Source organism: Eretmochelys imbricata, chromosome 5 (genome assembly GCF_965152235.1).
Source record: "Eretmochelys imbricata isolate rEreImb1 chromosome 5, rEreImb1.hap1, whole genome shotgun sequence".
Taxonomy (NCBI): Eukaryota; Metazoa; Chordata; order Testudines; family Cheloniidae; genus Eretmochelys; species Eretmochelys imbricata.
In genome coordinates, this window is record NC_135576.1 from 25748506 (window position 1) to 25768280 (window position 19775).

General features: G+C 39.3%; 1 protein-coding gene across 4 annotated transcripts in view; it reads left to right on the forward strand.

Annotated features, from left to right (window-relative positions):
* Positions 1–2488: 2488 nt before the first annotated feature.
* Positions 2489–19775, forward strand: part of SLC1A3 (solute carrier family 1 member 3) — an 88944-nt gene continuing 71657 nt past the window's right edge. For all 4 annotated transcript variants that reach the window (XM_077816248.1, XM_077816249.1, XM_077816251.1 and 1 more), the window contains exon 1: positions 2489–2669. In XM_077816248.1, the coding sequence (XP_077672374.1) occupies positions 2489–2669 (181 nt within the window). The remainder of the gene's footprint in view (positions 2670–19775) is intronic.

Consider the following 19775-nt stretch of genomic DNA (forward strand, 5'->3'; position numbering starts at 1 on the left):
TTCAGAAAGATGCTTCCTTAAATAACTGTCATTAAGGATTCGAAAACGCCTTGAAACCCCAAACCAAAACACTTTTTAAAGTAGTCATCCTCATATATTTCATCCTCATGTTAGTCATCCTCATATATTTCACCATTTTTTTGGAAAAGGTAGTGGAATAATGTTATATAATTATGTTTAATTTTTACTGACTCCTGGTTTCAAATCTCTAATCACAAAGACTTCCAGCCTTCTGTGTTGTGTGTCATTCTTCAGTTCTTCCTGAGTCCTGATTTTGCATTTCTAATGAAGCTGAACTGACAAAGCGTGAAAGTGGTCGAAAGGGGAAAAACAAAGAAAGCAACCCTGTTTTTACTGTGCCAAGACTAATCAATATTCCAGAAGCTCAGCTATTTTCCCCCCTTCAGTTGTGTTTTTTATTTTTTTCCAGAGTTGGATTAATAGACTCCTCCCCTTTTCTTAAGTTGCAGTGATAGTAAGTTGGTGTATCCGGAGCACATGCATATTGTCAGTCTTCTCCTTCTCTTGCTCACTGAATTTTTCATCTCTATTGTACCTACTGGGAAATTTACCTTGTTGCTTGTCTTTTGTGCTTGGAACATTGCAGAATTTAAAAAGGTGAGTTTGTTTACTTTGTTGGTGTTTTTCGCTTTTCATTCTCTTCCTTTGTAAAATACTTTTCTAGGTCATTTGATATAATGATGCTTTGGGGGTATACTGACTTTTCTTTCTTGATCTTAATATTACTTATAAAGCGTAGATTGGGATGATATTGTGTTAAATGATCCTGGAGGGAAAAGGGGGCTGGGTGAATCTGTAAGCTTGTTACAAAATACTGCAAACTAATTTTCTGAAGAAAACTCTTTCAGAGACACACACAGCAGTCACACCTCCAAGATCAAAAATACCATACACAATACATTTAGCTCAGCCTAAGAATTTTTTCCCCACTCTGCAGCCAATTAAGAAAAGACTAATTACCTATTATAGCTTTTTCCAATTTAAAATATACATTTGTTAAAAAAAAGGAGAGAGGTGAGACAGGAAAGGGGGAATGGGAGATGTGTGTGTGTGTGTGTGCGTGTGTGTAGACAATCTTCTTTAAAAAACATATTACAATGTGTTAAAATGGAGGGGCAATAGTATATTAGCATACTAGTTTTAAACATATATTTAACTCCAAAAGCAAGACCAAATCCCATCAAAAACATTTTTTTACCTTTTTAAATAACATGATAGCCCCTTCAATCATCCCTCTTCTAAAACTTGAACTTTCTAAATGCTTTCTGCAAAGCTAATTAGGCAATAGATGTAGCAAGGCAGAAAGATATAAATGATCTATATAATTGAAAATGGATTTCAGTGCTGAAGCCAGCTATATCCATTCATAAATTTGTGACCCTACCAGAGAAATACTGGAGTAGGTAGCAGGCATAGCTGTGTTATCCAACATTGTGGAAAAGCAGATTCCCACTTTGCAAAATAGTTTTGTGCAGATTTAATTACAGAATAAATTAATTTCAAGCAGTCAAAAAAATTAGTGTGTTTGAAATAAAAAGTAGATTATCTTGCGAACATATCCCAACTATTTTAATGAAAGCTTTTAAAAAAAACCTTAAAGCCAAATCTGTAGTGTGATAATTATCAAATCATATCAATGCTTTGCCAGGCAATGCAAAGCATTATCTTGTAGTGTGAACTTGTAACAAACATGAAGTAACAAGCTAACTGGGTTACATCTTCTGATGTTTTACAGATGTGTCAGAGTAGCTTACACACTTCAAAGATGAATGTTACTATCAAAGGCATACCTCCTGAGTAGTAAGTAAAGAGATAAACTATTCCTGCTGTGTTTTGCCATATAACAGGAGAGAAATCAATGCAGGACAAAGCATTAAAATGATCTAAAAACATCTGAAATACATAGTATTCTGAATACTATGATTTAAAAAGATATTATTTATCAGAAGTTTCATTTAGAAGGTGGGATAGGCAGATTCTGTTTAGATAAATGTGTGCCTGCTAAATAGATGAAAATGAGGCTTGATCAATAGTTATAGATATTCAGCATCTGATTCTCTTGTGACATTCATTTACATTATTGTAACTCCATTGACTGCAGTGAAGTTACTCCTCATTTATACCAGTGTGAAAGAAGAATCAGGCCCATTCCCTGCAGACCGAGAAATACAGATCTGAACAAAATCTGTACTTTAAACTCAGGTTTCCACCCAACGTTGCAGTTATTTACCACATACTGCAATCAATTAATTAATCTAAATAATCCAAGTCTGATTGTTATATGATGAGTATTTGCCTGCATGTGCTGATATTGATTATTCCTCTGAAGTTTAACTTATTGTGACATTTGATATATCTTGTCTTCTAGCTTCCTCCTGCACTTCCCAAGGAAGAAGGTCTTCTGTCTTTCTGGGGAGATTTTAACAGCAGTAAATTATAAAAGAAGAAATCACTTTTCAAAATATAAATGACTAAAAGTAACGGAGAAGATCCAAGATCTGGAAATAGGATGGAGCGCTTTCAGCAAGGAGTCCGGAAACGTACATTACTGGCAAAAAAGAAGGTGCAGAGCATAACTAAGGATGATGTTAAAAGTTACCTAGTGAGGAATGCCTTTGTGCTCTTCACCATCATTGCTGTCATTGTTGGTGAGTAATTTGATCAATAGGGATATTCTGTTTCTCCATTGCATTTGACAGCCTTAGAAAATGTCACTTGGCCTCAGCAATTAGCATTCTGAAAGAGATCCCAAATTCTTCTCCACTGATAATAACTTGCTGGCTTGCAGCATTTTTGGCTATGAAAGTTGTATGTTGAAGTTTTGGAGAAAGTATAATTTTAGTTATTCTAGTATTCAAAGAGGTGAATCATTTTGGTGAAGGACATTAAGTCAGCTGTTTTATTAACTCCTCTATTTAAGAATCAACCCTGCTATAACAGAATCAAAAGGAATGAATAATCAAACAAAATCTGTTTCTGCCAAAAAGCAGTTGCAATACAATGCCACAGAATACAATACAACTTTCCACTAACCCATGCAATTAACATGTTGAAATGAGAGAGAGAAGTCCCCAATATTAATTATAGGATCATTTACTTCTCAGACAAGCCAAATATCAGAGATCAGATCCCAGAGTCTAAAACTTTTGTGCTTTCCCTTGGCGAATATAAAATAAAACACAAACCTAAATCCAGAGTCGTGCTTTCTCAATAACTCTTATTCTTACACTTGCATCTTTCAGATACAATCTGGGAGACAATGAGAGTTCTGCCTGCTCACGGACTGCAGGATGGTGCCTGATTAGACATTTTTTTATACATGGTGGAAATTCAGTAGATCAAACAGCATGCCCAAAATTTTCAGCTTCCATTGACTTCAATGGGAGTGGGTCTGGCCTGCAAAATGAGCATTGCTGGATTTAGAATGTGTCAAAATTTTAAAATATTCTTTTAAACTATTTTTAGCTACATAAAAGATTGGTTTGACGGAAAGACTTTTTATCTGAAGACAATGAATTTTCACCAAAAAGTGCTCTATATAGAAATATTTTATCGTTATTCATAATTGTTATTTTTCTTAACTGAAACTTCGCTATCTAAACAATATAATTTTGCACTGAATAAAACAATTCCTTCTATTGTGGAGCAAGTAGATTTTGGTTCTGTAATAAAAAAAAATTGTGATCAGATTAATTTCAAGCCTAAACATATTAACCCGCTCACCCAAATGCCAAATCTTAGAGTTTACAAATGAGGCCAAATCATGCTTGGGTGAGCAGTCCCATTAACACTTTGTAGAAACTGCTGTAATGATGCTTTCTTATATGGATTTGATTGCTTCATTTCCTAAGCTGCCTTAGGAATCAGACATCATTGTTGCTTTTAAAGGTCCTCATGTCTGTAGGATTATTTGTAAGAATTCCCATTTTACGGGTGGTAATTGGTTAACAGTGTTTTGATTTCTAAGTAAGAATTTGCCACAGTCAACAAAAAAATTAACTAGTATCAGTAACATAAAACATAAAGTGTTTTTAACTGGTTATCCACTGAGAAAGGTGCATTACAGGATCTAAAGTTAAAAAATATGATCTAATTCTAAAGCAATCTAATTCTTAGACTGTAATCTGCTCACAGCAGGGAATCTGATTAAGTCTACACGGAGGCACTAGCAATTCTCCCAGGGCTGGTCTCGCGCTGGTGCAGCTCCTCCAGCACTACCAATGGTGGGAACGCTAGTGTAGGCTTTCATGTTCACTCGCGCATCCACCGCTGCTAGCACTGGTGGAGCAGCAGTGGTGCTAGAACTGCTGAAAATTCCCCGTGTAGAAAAGGTCACTGTGACAAATTATGACTGCACATACACTGGTGTATCTGGAGTACCTCTCACTCCAGCAGCTTCAGAAGAGTTACTTTGGATACACGAGTGCAATGGAGAGCAGAATTTGCCTCTGTTTATAAAATGATATGTAAACTAACAGTATATGCATGAATAAAGGGGAGGCATATCTATGGCTCTCAATAAAGGAGCAACTTCACTCTTTAGTGGTTATAAATAAGTAGACCTCCTGTTACTGGTATGCTGAGGTAGAAATATATATTAATAAGGGACTGGATGGCTTAAGAGTATAGACATCTCTAAATTGTCACTCTGAATCTGGCTCAGGTTGGTAACGACTAAATTTTGTTACCATCCATCAGTTGTTTGGCAATCTACATAAAATCAGATGGTGGGCTTGGTTTAGTTCCTAGTGGACAATAGTCCACATCACAAAAGTAATCACAGTTAGCACGAATTGACAACCTTGTTAGCTGTCTCAGTAAAAGGACCAAGGTTTGAATGAACATGAAAACTGAACTGCGTTTTTATGCCATGGTAGGGTTGAAACATCACCAAGGGGTAGCAGGCAGGGCACATTTGAGGAAGCTTTCATTGCTGACAGCCCAGACTCTAACAATTAGATAAATAAACCAAGGGCTTTAGTTTCCAGGGCTGTCAGTACAGCAGCTTTCACAAGGACTAAATTCACTAATAGTAAAATCAAAGGTTAAAAAAGAAAGTATGAATGTTGGTGTACCAACACTTTCCTGCAGGCCTTTTTTGTCAAGGTGAGAAAGCATGTTTAATATGGCGCTTCCCAGTTCATTTGCTAAGCAGGACTGATTCTGGTAGAGGTTAAATTGGTAGGATCATAGGTCTTAGCCCACAATTTCAGGACCATAGTTTCAAATGTTCTTCTGAGTTCGTGTAATAATTGTTATGAATGCATAGATATATATTTGCTCATACAAAGTGGATACACATTTATCTGATTTGTGCACATATATTTTGTTGACTTAACTGACATTACCTAGCACTCACCTATAAGCAAGAGCATAGTGTACAGGGAAACAGCATCACGATCCTCACAAGATAAGGGGAAGTGTATCTATTACCTCTAACTTCAGGTGCTACTGCAATGAAAATTGAAGAGAATGAACAGAACTGATTAAAAAGGATGGATGTATACATGCTATTGCAAAGCATGAAACATGAGAGAAGGCAATGCAAAGTGCCAACTCTCTTTGAGGGGGAAGCACAGAATCAATGGCTAGGGTACAGATAAAAGGCTTCCATAGCTGCTGAAATAAAAGCAAATTAAAGTAAAAAAATTTTGGCATCAAATTCTGCATGTATGGTCTGTGGCCGGGGGATAATTATTACTATTATATTTTTATAAAATTGGAGCTGATTTCAAACAAGCTATCTTTGAAAAATATGATGTGGAAAAAAATAGGTCATTCTAAAGTTTTGAAAACTCCTGGAAGTTTTTTTTTGTCTGCAAAATGAGTTGTCTAGAAACTTTAAATGAGCTTTTCAGTGGATCTTGGCAAGATCTAGGGTACAGGACCTATTCTGAGATGGAGAAAGGCATATTTGGGAAGTTGTTCACTAGTGAATTGAATATGACAAAATGACCAGTAACACTTCTAAGGTGTGCTGCAGGTCCTGATGGCTTTTGGAAAGTTTGCAGGAGGTGTTACAGATTTTGAAATGTTCACCAAAAACTCTGGCATAATCTCAACGGCTGTTCCATTCCCCATGCTTCCCTCCTTGTATAGTCTCTCCTGATTCCTGCTGTCCACCACTCAGTTTCCAAAAGTCCACAGGAGTCCAGATTTTTTCCAGAAGAACCCCGAAACCACACAGGAACTCCCGTAGAGTTTGGTGGCTACACAAGGGAAAAGCTCAAGTCACACAGAGGCTCTGAGTAGAACTCTTGTGAAGCTGGTCACAGGGGAGCACTATTAAAACTGAGAGGTCCAGTGGTGCTAAAAGGAGAGTGGGGAGTACATAAGATCAGCAATAGTTCCTGCATATTTTGTGAGGTGATCATGACCCTAATGAATTCTCTAGCTAAAATCTTTTCACAGTGCTCAGCCTAACTAATCTGGCTGTGCATTGGGACACTCCATGGGGGAAAGGGAAGGAATCCACTCCTCAGTCCAGGGAGTGAAAGCGGTGCTGCTTTGTGACTGCTAATTGAGCCTAATGGCTGGAACAGGTGAAGGACCAGAGCATGTGCACAGCAGAAGATTCTCCTGCCTCACCCCACAAAAGAGTAGAACACAGGTGATGTGTACCTCAGCATGGTGTACCCAAATTTTACCTCCCTGGTGTGGTGAAGCTGCTCCTCAAGGGGCCTCTGTATCCCAAGAAGAGGGGTATAATTTTCCCCATGTAAGATGCACATGACCCAAATATACACTTTGTAAGTGCCTGAGATAGAGCGCTTAAAATTCACATGGGACCAAGACATCAGGCTACGATAGTAAGGAACCCAACAAGGTGTGGTTTTAGGTGAGCAGGCATGAGCACATCACATAGGGCACAAAGGGTTCATCTGGAAGCAAGCAAAAGGGACAGAGACACATAAGAAGATGGCAGTGGTCTATGAAGAACTGAGTTCCACTCACGCGGAATTCAGAAGCAATAGAGCAGTCTCTGTGCAGTTCCAGTGTTCTGCTGAAGAAACTGCACAGTTCACAAGCTCCTCACTGACTCCTCTCACTGAGTAATTCCAAACTTTTCAAAAACGCTTCAAGCATATTCCCAGGCAAACACTTAAATTGGAGTTAAGATTGAAAAAAAAATCACTATGGGAAAAAAATGTCAAAGATCACTTTAATTTTCTTACAACAGAACAAAACCTGAAAGTTCAAATGTACCAAGTTTGATTTATCAGTTACTTCTTTTTACAATACTACCATACCTTTAATTTTGCAGTTATTGCACACTCTCATCTTTTGAAAAGAAACAGCATCTAAAAATTCAAATGACTACTATTTTATTTAAAGCCACATGCAGTACAGAGAAATCACATATTTGGTCAATTTGGGAATCAAAAATGTACATATTGGGGACAGATCAACCAAGGTACAAGTGCTCTTAGATACATAACTATATGTACAAATTTCCTATGCTCCAAACCCTGGAACAATCATAGGGTAGAATAGTGCTGAAAAATAACATTTTGGAGCCGTCACAAAATCTGTGTGTGGAAGTACATATTTACTGCACTCTACATACAAATTATGCTAATATCATAATGTTTTCTAAATAGAAGATGTCAGAGAGCTGCTAAAAACTCAGTCTAAGTTGTTTTAAGCTGATTTAAGGCTACTTACAGACTAGATTTGAAGGCTGTGTTGCATGGAACGTGAGAGGTTGGCATGAGCACAGTGTTAAAGATGTTTGTGTGACTTTAACTATGATTTCAATAAGAAATTCTCTATGTGAAAAGATAGCAGGACAGGGCAAAGGCTCTATGAAAAAAAATATGTTAATAGATGTTCCGGTCACCCATTCTTTTGTCTGAAGGTCATTTTATGGGCTGCATATTTGCATGACACCCAGCATATGCCTAAAGGGGATTAAAAACACTATTTTAGCAGGAGCTATTGTAAAAACTACTGTTAATGTTGCTTGACCCTTTCTAATCTATGATTCAGTTGCTTACAAATTTCTGAAACTTTCATTTTTCAGGCTGAAATTTTCACTATCATTTCTTTAACATAACCTAGAATCTAAAAGATTATATGAATATTTAAACCGTATTTCAGGGTAATTCCAAAGACACCATGATATGGCAGATTAAATAGTGTTTTATATGTAGCTATTATGTTTACAGATGAATTGGGGGAGAAAGTATTTTGCAAATTAAATAAAGGGCTCCTGGTTTTAAGGATTTTAGTATGAATCATGAAAAAAAGGAAAAAGAAAATTGTTAGATTTCTGGGACTATCTAGTATATCCTTGGCTACATAAGATACACTGAGAGACAGCCAGTGATAGCGAACTAATAGTAAAAAGATGTCCAAAATAATTGCATTTTGAGGAAATTTTTGAAAGACGTGATTTGGGGCAAAGGATAGTTCTAGGTGAAAAGTACACCTGGAAAGAGTTGCAGGGTTGTAAGTAGGAGAAGAGATAAAGGAAATTGGAGGTAGTTCAAACAATTAACATTAAATCTTCATGTATAGAAGAAGTAGGTGCGTTTTCTATGCATTTTCTTGTTTGATTTTTTTACAAATCTGGAGATTGGCTATTGGGATGGGTTCTAGGTCATAAATAGAAATCAGTCAGATGGTCTTATCCTTATTCTCAGTAGATATTGGCATGGTTTCCGCATTTCTTTGCAAAATGGCAGAACTGACACAATGTTTGTTCAAAAAAGGTATAAGATCGAATAAGAGATGCGTTGTGCATCCTGGTTGATATGCCTTAGGTGAAATACTGTATACAGAGAAAGTTAGGTGTCTACTTATACCTAACTGCATCTAGTTCATTATATCTGTTCCTCAATTTCATGAGGACCAACTTTAAACAAAAAAAAACAAAAAATGCCATATACCTCTCTGGGTATCAATCTATCAAGATGCTACTTAATCAGATATTATTGGAAGTACAGAAAAGGCAACTCACATATGACACTGTCTAGTGCACAGATTTTGGTGTTTCTTACAATTATTTTCACCTAACCTTTTTTGCCATTAGGGTAGCCTTTAGGATGAGTGAGTTGTAGCCCTTTCTGAAAAACGTTTAACAGATTAGGAGATTTATTTGCAGATGCCATATCTGCAGGTAATGTGAATATACATTCATTGATCCTGTATGCAACAGGATTATAGAATCATGATTCATAGACCACCCTTCCTAGAGGTGTGATCCTTCAAGAGGTTGAGCACCAAAGAGAATGTTAGGAAGATACAGATGAGAGACTCTGAGGTTGAAGTGTCAACAAAAGTGCTGTAACAAATAGATACATTAAACAGACTGTACTGTCAGTAATACTGGACAGTATTCATCCAAGAATTGTTAAGAAATTTAAGAATGAAGTGGCTTAGCAAAAATATGCAACTTATTAAACATCAGCTACTATACCAGAGGGCTAGAAGGTTGCAAGCGTTGTACAGGAACCTACCTATCTTTTAATAAGTTGCTAGAGGTGATCTTGTGAATTACAGATCAGAAAGTCTTACTGTACTTCAATACCAGGAGATATGATTGTAATGATCATTAAAAATTATAAAAACACTTAATAAGCATGATATAATAAGGACAAACCAGCCTGACGTTTGTGAAGGGAAATCCTTGCTCTAACCTACTCAGGTTATTTGTGTGTGTCAAGAAATGTTGGATAAAAGAGAACTTGGAAATATAACTGAACTGGATTTTCAAAAATCCTTTGACAATGTCTCTCACAAAAGTCTATGTTGCATGAAATGAAACATCTTTACTCCCTAATATTTACAGGCATAAAATACTTTTGGCACAAGCAGAGTTGGATTCAACAAGCATTTGTTTAGCACTGTGACAGACACCTCAATTACACAATTAGACTACCCAAGTACTAGATTTCATACATTAATGGGTAGTCATTGCAGGAATCAGGAGTTATGGTAGGTCTCTACAGAGATCATGTGTTCTGGATGTTAAAGTGCTATGCATATTGCAAGAGCAAACAGGAACTAATTAAAATAATGAGCATATTATTTATAAATGGGATTGTGACATGGTGCCTATGACTCCCTCCCAATAGAGTTAGAGGGAGTGAGTGATAGGAATTAGAGTATGATATGAAGCTTGATGTCATATGAAGTATGATATGAAGCTAAAGCAATATTGGAACTACTAGCAATTATCTTTGAGATAATTGAGGATTGGAGAAGGGCAAACATAGTACTTATCTTTAAAAAGTGGAACAAAGAGGACCTAGGGACTGGTCTGCTAACTTTGATATCTAGAAAGATACTGGCATAAATTATTAAACAATAATTTTATAAGCACCTAGATGATAATAAGGTTATAAGTAATAGCCAACATGGATTTGTCAAGCACCAATCTAAATTTCCTTCTTTGACAGAGTAATGTTAACTGACATTGAAAACTGTCCCTCTACCTCAAAACAGATTTTAAAAATAGGACAGTATTATTCTGCACTTCTAAATAACTTCCATCTGAGGATCTCAATGCATATTAATGAACTATGTTTTATAGCAGCCCTGAGAGTTCTGACAGAATTATTCAGTTCATCAAAATTGAAACATCCTGTGAAGATTATTCTATTTCAACAAAATTCCAATGGCACTCTGCCTGCCAGGCAACTTTGGAAACGTCTGGTTTCCTGCCAGCTTGCTTCTCAGTCCCAGGGATTCCAGGGTACACAGCCTTGGGGCAGCCAGCCAGAAAACCTGCTCCAGAGTTGGGGTCCCAGGATCCATGGCTCAGAGGAAGCCAGACATGTGAACTGCCCCTGAGTCAGGGACCCCAAGTCTTCTACGGTCTGCAGTTCTGAGGAAGCGAGACAGGTGGACTGCTCTGGAGACACAGACTCCAGGACTTTCCTTTACACAGATTTTCAAAATTTTTAGATTTCATTCCTAATCGGAACAAAATCAAATTTCAAAATATTGAAATCCCCAGTGAAACGAAATTACCTTTCTCCACACAAGTCTATTGGCTAGGTACAGTAGTTACTGCATTATTATCCCTATTTTGCAGATGAGGAAACTAAGATACAAAGAAGTCGTGTGACTCACAAGAAATCTGTAACAGTCCCAGGAATGGAAGCCACATCTGTAGATTCCCAGTCCTATGCTTTAGCCACATGACCCTCTTTCCTTGCAGTTCATGTAAAGGAGAAATCATTGGTGAGCAACCAATGTAAGAAGGATTCATGGAAGAAGAGGGTTTTAAGGAGAAACTTGAAGAATGATAGAGAAAGCATTTGGTGGCTAAGAAGCAAGAGAGTATACAAGTTCTAGGTATATAGGGTACCCTAAAAGAAGTACTGAAGCCAAAAAGTAAGGAGAGTGAGGTGGATGAGAGATCTGAGAATAAACAAATGTACAGCACAACTCAGCAGGTAAGGAACGTCTGAAGGTAGCAAAGGGTTGACTATAGTGATTGTTTTTAAACCGTTTATAGTTGCAGCTTGCAAGTAATTAGCCTTATCATGGCACTTGCAGTATCACCCAATACAAATAGAATTGGCCAATACATGAGTTCAGGTTCACAGGAAATTTTGCTATTTTAAAATTTCCTGAAAACCAAAATTCCAAGAATATTTTGTTTCAGAAACACCAAGACATGGTGTTTCTGAAACTAAATTTGCTCCCAAGGACCCTGACAGCCGCTGAGTGAAATTGATGTCCTTGACAGTTTCACCCAGCAGCTGCCTGGAGCTCCCAGGGTCTGTGGCTCTGGGGAAACCTCGACATGTGGGCTGCCCCAGACCAAAGACACTAGGGCTTCCAGACTCCCAGGCCAGCTGGCAACCTGAATCACCAGTAAGCCTGAGGGTCTTAGGCGGTCCACATGGCAGGTACCCGGGGACTCAGTAGCACATTTCTGGACTCCCAGGCTCCCAGCTCCATGCAGGGCAGTCCACGGAGTGAGGCTGCCTCAGAGCCACAGATCCTGGAATGGAAAGAATCAAATTTTGATAATTTGAGATCACCCATTTGATATTAAGGAAGATTTCAAATATACCGATGTTATTAGAAAGCATCCAGGTGATTCTGGGAGCACAGAAATGCAGGAGGTAAAACAGTATTGAGAGTAGAAGTGTTTGGGGGTTTATTGTTTGTTTGCTTTGGTTTATTTACTGTGGGAAGAGTCTCTGATCAAATCAGCAATTAAAGGTCATATCTGTGACAGCTGATGTCCTGCCAGATAGTTTCATTTTTTGGAACCTGAACCTCTAGTGATTTTTACACCCTCATCATGGAGGAATCTGCAAAAGATGAGACATGCTCTTGATCTCAAATGAGACATACTCACATGTAGAGAGAAAAGGAGTACTTGTGGCCCCTTAGAGACTAACAAATTTATTTGAGCATAAGCTTTCGTGAGCTACACCTCACTTCATCAGGAAAGGGGAAAGGAACAAGTAGAGGAAGTAAGGATGTCATATAAATGAGTAATCAACCAATCCCACAGCAATAAACACTAAATGTCCACAAACTAAGTAAAAATAACAAAAATGCCTCTATAGTCTCCCCATAGGCTATAGTTGGTTGATGGAGTTGGAGATCAATGAGAACTAAAAGGCTGCTGGTGTCCCTAGCTCTTCCTTCTGGCTGGAGAGGGTCCCTGGTGGCCACAAGCCTTGGCCATTCCTGGTTTCTAGTGCAGGGGAAACTTATCAGGCTTGGGGGGCAGGCAGTCCTCACAGGCACAGTGGAGTGAGAGGATTCATTCTCTTCCCTGGGGAGCTGTGGGCTTTGAGTCAGTCTCAGGTCCTCTGGCTGAAAGAAACAAAACAGCATCTTACCCTTGGGTTGCTTCCCCTCCGACTCCTGTAACTTGTCACTTTGCAGCCAGTTCTATCCCCACAAACTGTTCCTGTTTGTTCTCAGCTCACAGGTGGGGAAGTCCTAACCACATGCAGGCTATCTGGGGCCTGCAATTCGGTGCCTGGCTTGTTCATAGGGTGGCTGGTCTGGCCCCCAAACTGTTTGTCTCTCAAGCAGAGGGGAAGCAAGCAGTCCCTGTTTCAATTCCCTCAGTTTCTGCTCTGTGCCGCTGTCTGTAAGAATTCAGAGTAACAGCCGTGTTAGTCTGTCTTTGCAAAAAGAAAAGGAGTACTTGTGGCACCTTAGAGACTAACCAATTTATTTGAGCATGAGCTTTCGTGAGCTACATCTGATGAAGTGAGCTGTAGCTCACGAAAGCTCATGCTCAAATAAATTGGTTAGTCTCTAAGGTGCCACAAGTACTCCTTTTCTTTTTGTCTGTAAGAAGTGCTGGGAGCCGCTTCTATCAAGCCCCCAACTGGTAAGGGACTACACCCAGATAAATTAGGAGGATTATACTACCAAGAAAATATATTGGGTGATATTCTGTTCTACATCTTTAAATGAAAATGCACAGATCTCTTAGCATAAGAGAACAGGAATTAAAGTGGCTTTAAACTATCTTAACACCCTCCCAATTCTGGGCTGCTCCAGGGGCTGACATAACCCCCACATAACTTAGCCCTGGGGGCTTGTCTGAATTACTGCAGTAGGTCCCTGGCTGCCTATAGGCATCAGTGCAGCCCAGAAACACTATGTCCTACAGTCCTACCCCTGACAATCCCCTCCTGCTCCTAGCTAGTCCCTGGCATGCCTCATACTCCAGAGCTTCCAGCAGACAGCTTGTAGAAGGAAGACAGCATCCTCCTGCACTAAGGGAATTCTCCCCTGGCTAGAACAAGGACATTTAGAACCTATTTAGGCTATTTCACCCCTTTTACCTGAAATGAAGGGGCTGAAGATGGGGTTAGAATCTCCTGCACTGAGCACACACTATGAACGGAAATCAAAGAGGCATAATAAAGCAGTAATAATGGGTGATTTCATACCCACATATAAAGTGGTCATATGTCACAGTGAAACAAGGTTTAGAGAATCAATTTCTCCACAATTTAAATGATTGCATGTTGGAACAATTAGTTCTCATGCGCACAAGAGGCAAGACTATACTCAACCGAGTCCTAAGGAAAACTAGAGTTGGTTTAAGAAGTAACTATAGTCGAGCCACTGAGCAATACTGATAACAATATGATCAAGTTAATCTGGAGGTGAGAATCTAGTCAAAAAGTTCCTAAAGTAAAGAGTATATTAAAATCCTTAGGTTCATCATGGCATTTACTTAAGTATATCATAATGGAGTCACAGAAAGTATGCCGACCCCTAAATAACAAAGGAAACAAGAAGGCAAGAAAAACAGTAATGGGGTTAAATGGCAATGTACAGGAGGTCATTTCAGATGAAAAATCAAACCTATATGAAGCCAATAGAAAGAAACATAAACTAGGGCAGATAACATGTAAGATGGAAATAAAAAGGGTAAATAAATCAAAGTCTTTATATGCAGTGTTGTTGTAGCCATCTTGATCCCAGGGACAAGGTGAGTGAGGTAATATCTTTTATTGGACCAACTTCTGTTGGTGACAGACACAAGCTTTTGAGCTTACACAGAACTCTTCTTCAGGTCTGGGAAAGGGACTCAGAGAGTCACAACTAAATACAAGATGGAATAGATTGTTTAGCATAAGTAGTTAATACATATTTCAAGGAACCATTCAAGGTGAAGTAGCCTATTAACGCTTCTCCAGTCATAAGGGAGAAAAGGGGGAGGGAGCTGTGAGGAGGGTTTAATTGGGTCATAGATTGTTGTAATAAGCCATAAATCTATTCAGACCATGATTTTTAGTATCTAGCAAATTTATGAATTTAAGCTCCAAGACTCATCTTTTGAAGGGGTTGTACAGGTTTCCTTTGACGATGAGGACTGAGAGGTCAGACTGTGATCACTTTGTGAAACATGTTCACCCACAGGTGATATAATGATTTTGTCTTTTATCATTTTTCTGTGTGAGTTCATTTGAGAGCATAGCAACCATCTCATTTCACACACCTAGTTGTTATTGGGCCATTTAGTGGACAGGATGAGCTACACCACATGTGGTGATAGGCATGTGTAGGACCCATGGATCTCAAAAGGTGTGTTGTGGGGGGTGTTGATCATCATAACAGTGGAGCTAGGTCCACACATTTTATATTTGTTGTTCTGGCAGTGTCTGGTGCCATTTTGAATTGGTATGCCCTGGTCTGTGGGGACCTAGCTTCTGATGATGAGCTCAGCAAGGTTGGGGGGTTAGTTGAAGGTCTGAAGAGGGGGTCCAGGAAAGATTTCTTTCAGGATGTGGCCCCTATTGAGTATAAGTTGTAACTGTTTGATGATACCCAGTATGGGTTCCAGTGTGGGGTGGTAGATGACATCCAGAAGTGTGCAGTTGAAGGAAGTTTTATTTCTGTATCAACACAGGTTCTATCAGGGCATTAGGGTGGCCCATTCCATGATGCAATCTACTTCTCTCATGAAGCGTTGTTTAGTGAAGTTGGTTTTAAGTGTGTTAAGGTGTATATCCTGAAATTTCTCCTCGGATCATATTCTGTGGTATCTGAGTGCCTGGCTGTAGATAACAAGTTTCCTGGCATGGTTGAGGTGGTTCCTGGATCTGTGAAGGTAAGGATGGTAATCTGTGGATTTCTTGTATATAGTTGTCTGTAGGGTTCCATTGCTGAAGCTGATTGTGGTGTATGGGAAGTTGGTGGGAGTGTTCTAGAGAGGGATTAATGGATGGGTGGTGGCCACTGAAGTTGTGGTGGAAATCTACGAGGGAGTTTAGGTCATCTGTCCGGAAGATGAAAATACCATAGATGTTTCTCAGATATATCATTGGTTATGTGGTGCAATTGTCCAGAAATTCTTCTTCAAGGAGGCACATGAAGAGGTTGGCATATTGGGGAACCATCCTAGTATCCATGGCTGTTCCCATGGTTTGTTCTTGAATGTAAAATTTGTATAGGTAAGGATGAAATGGATGAGTTTGGCAATGTGTTTGGGGCAGATGTCTGAAGGTTGTCCATTATCTTGTAAATATTTGAGGCAGGCAGCAATGCCGTCATAGTGAGGCATATTGGTATATAGGGAGGTGACTTCCATGGTGGCAAGGATGGTGTTCTGAGAGAGGTTGTTAATGTTGCAGAGTTTCTGGAGGAAACTGGTTGTGTCCTGGAGGAAGCTGGGCCTTTCTGCTGTGAGTGGTTGGTGGATGGTTTCTAGGACTCCTGATATTCTTTCATTAAGAATACGGTGGCCAGTTGTGATGGGTCTGCCTGGCTCCTCTTGTTTGTGTATCTTGGGAAGCATGTAGGAGGTCCCTCAGATGGGTTCATGGGGATGAGGTTGTAGAGCTTTCATGAACATTGCATGGAAAGTAAAGTTAAGTGGGTGCATTGACCCAAAAGATGCCTACACATATGACATTGTGTATCACATTGAATCCTACACCAAGAATGTATGTAATGGGTTGTGTCAAATGGTAAAAAGCAACAGAAACAAATACCCATGTTTCTACTGCACCACAGCTGAAATCATTAATTGCCTTGAAAAGGCTCAAATGGATGGGGAAGTGGTGTCAATAGCTGATGCAGAAGCTAAGTACAGAGAAGAATGTGCTTTGAATGGCACTGAAGACAAACAAATGCTTACAAGAAAGGCTCTTAGAGCATTTATTGAAGATGAACTGTGGGAAAGGGACGTACTTTTTAGCAATCCTATCTGCAGAAATGAATCACAATGCATATCCTTAAAAGCTGCAAAAGATGTGGCTCTATCAAAAGTGGCAGAAAGCACGGATGTCAACAGTTTGCAGACTGTTTGCAGCTGCTAAATTTTTGTGGAAAAGCTTTTCGTCCTGCAGTATGTGGGAGTTTCAGGGATCAAAACCTGATGCCAAACCTGAAAAATAATACCATATGACATGTACTACTTCCTGAAGTGGTGCATTGGTGATTGCAGTGACTTCAGCACCAATGAGAATAAAAGTAAGCAAGTGGAAAACAAGGCTGCCATTTTATCAGAAAGCCTCTGTCATAAATATAAAGGGAAGGGTAACGACCTTTCTGTATACAAAACTATAAAATCCCTCCTGGCCAGAGGCAAAACCCTTTCACCTGTAAAGGGTTAAGAAGCTAAGATAACCTCGCTGGCACCTGACCAAAATGACGAATGAGGAGACAAGATACTTTCAAAGCTGGAGGGGGGGGTGTTGGGGAGGGGAACAAAGGGTCTGTCTGTCTGTGTGATGCTTTTGCCAGGACCAGATCAGGAATGCTCTTCAGAACTCCTGTAAAAAGTTAGTAAGCAATCTAGCTAGAAATGCGTTAGATTTCCTTTCATTAAATGGCTGGTAAAATAGGTTGTGCTGAATGGAATGTATATTCCTGTTTTTGTGTCTTTTTGTAACTTAAGGTTTTGCCTAGAGGGATTCTCTAGGTTTTGAATCTGATTACACTGTAAGGTATTTACCATTCTGATTTTACAGAGGTGATTCTTTTACTTTTTCTTTAATTAAAATTCTTCTTTTAAGATCCTGATTGCTTTTTCATTGTTCTTAAGATCTAAAGGTTTGGGTCGGTGTTCACCTATGCAAATTGGTGAGGATTTTTATCAAGCCTTCCCCAGGAAAGGGAGTGTAGGGCTTGGGGGGATATTTTGGGGGGAAGACGTCTCCAAGTGGGTTCTTTCCCTGTTCTTTGTTTAACACGCTTGGTGGTGGCAGCATAGGGTTCAAGGACAAGGCAAAGTTTGTACCTTGAGGAAGTTTTTAACCTAAGCTGGTAAGAATGAGCTTAGGGGGTCTTTCATGCAGGTCCCCACATCTGTACCCTAGAGTTCAGAGTGGGGAAGGAACCTTGACAGCCTCATATACAAGTGCTTCAATGCAAGGCAGGTTTCCAACACATACATAACTGCGCATCAGATGTATAGTCTACCATGACAAGTAGCTGTTGGTTTGAGAGAGAGAGAGAGAGAGAGAGAGAGAGAGATCTATCAGTGTTACATATGCAGAGCATTGGCTTCTCCATTGACTGTAACAAAGTATTCTACCTGGAGACTGCAATTGCAAACAAAGTTCTTTGCTGCGTGGAACTGAATGAAGGGTTGTCCATTCCCCCAGACCTCATCAAGGGTAAGTTTATATTTTGTGCTGCCGATAACTTAGACTTTCTTGAAGATACAACTGATGGCAACGGTACTCTTTATGCTACTGTCATGGTCAGGAGTATATTAATGGGAACCAGTCTCAACCTCAAGTGTTGTCTGGACTATCAAAGAACAATTCCTTGAAGGAGCTTCCTGACTTAATGACTCACTTTCCTACTAAGGTCCAAAAAATCTGAAGCCAAGAAGTCCAGTTTTCAGTGAAGCAGCAGTTAAATTGACTGTAACAGAGTTTTCTATATTCACTATCTTTGATCTCACTTGGTTATTGTGCAAAACTGGGATGCACTCCAGAGGTTAAAAATCATTGAGTATGGCTTCAGATGAAGAGACAGAAGATGTACCATCAAATGATCTAGACACCCAGGACATATCATACCAAACCATTTAAGGAGAAAGGTACATTCCAACCTGGTCAGCCTTTAATTCAGCACCATACGAGGTACTGGAGCAAATGACCTGTGTATGCATCCTGCCAATCATACCTGTTAGCCCCATTGATCGCTCAGTTCACTCAGCAAAATTGCCACCAAGAAGGGATGCATTTATACCTGCTCCAAGGGGGCAAATTATCAAGCAATGGAATGGCTCCAGGATGATCGAGTTCATCCAAAATTACCCTCCCCTATCAGGCATGGATGGGTCTTGAAAGATGGACCAATGATACCAGTTATGTGTGAAATACCATGTGCTTCCAAATCATTCCTGCAGCTAATCAAATCCAAATGCTCACCACGCAGCAAATGTTTAGCCAGCAGCCTATCTTGTATGGACCTGTGTGAGTGTAGCGTAGACAAGGATTAGTGTGACAATTTGTCTAGCAGTGATGTCCTAGATGGAGATGACATTGAAGATGATGTTAATGAATAAATGTTTTCAGTCCTACTTGTCAAGGCTAACTTCTCTAGGATTCCCAAAGACCTTTTTTTAATGTAAGCAGTACAACCCTGTGTTAAAGTACAATTTTTAAAAGTTGATGTTTAAATATTTTCTCAAATATATCCACATAATTCTTTTAGATTTGTCATGTTTGGTACTACTGTGTTCATGTGAGAAAAGACTTTCAAATGATACCAAATTCAACCCATTTCCAAAGACTGTATTATCAAAATGTCTATGAACTGGAGGACTTGGAGCTGGGAGCTGGGGGTGCAGGATAGGGGGAGGCAGCAAGCCCTCCCTGCCATGCCCTAGACAGTGACACCATTGAAATTATGATTCTGTAGATGCTAACAAAGCAAATGACACTTCCCTTAGCCTTCTATTAATAACTTGCCCATGGAATGAGATTTTGCTACATTATACTCCCAGACTACAAACATGACAGGACAGGGACAAACTAGCATAGCTTTAGTAAAGGAAAATCAACTAGAAAACCTTACACATGCTAAAAGAGGGGAAATAGCATGTATAATTTATCTGACCTTTCAAAACCTTTGAGTAAGAATAATTGGTCAATTTTCAATAAAGTAACAGATTAACAGCAGGGTGCCCCAATATCTTGTACTGGGGCTGGTATGGTGTACTATACTTTTTAATGATCTGGAAAAGGGAGTAAACTACAACATATCAGATAGTTAGACCTAGAGAAAACTGTGAGGGTTTCAAAAAGACTTAACAAAATCTTGGTGAATGAACAATATGGTGGCATATG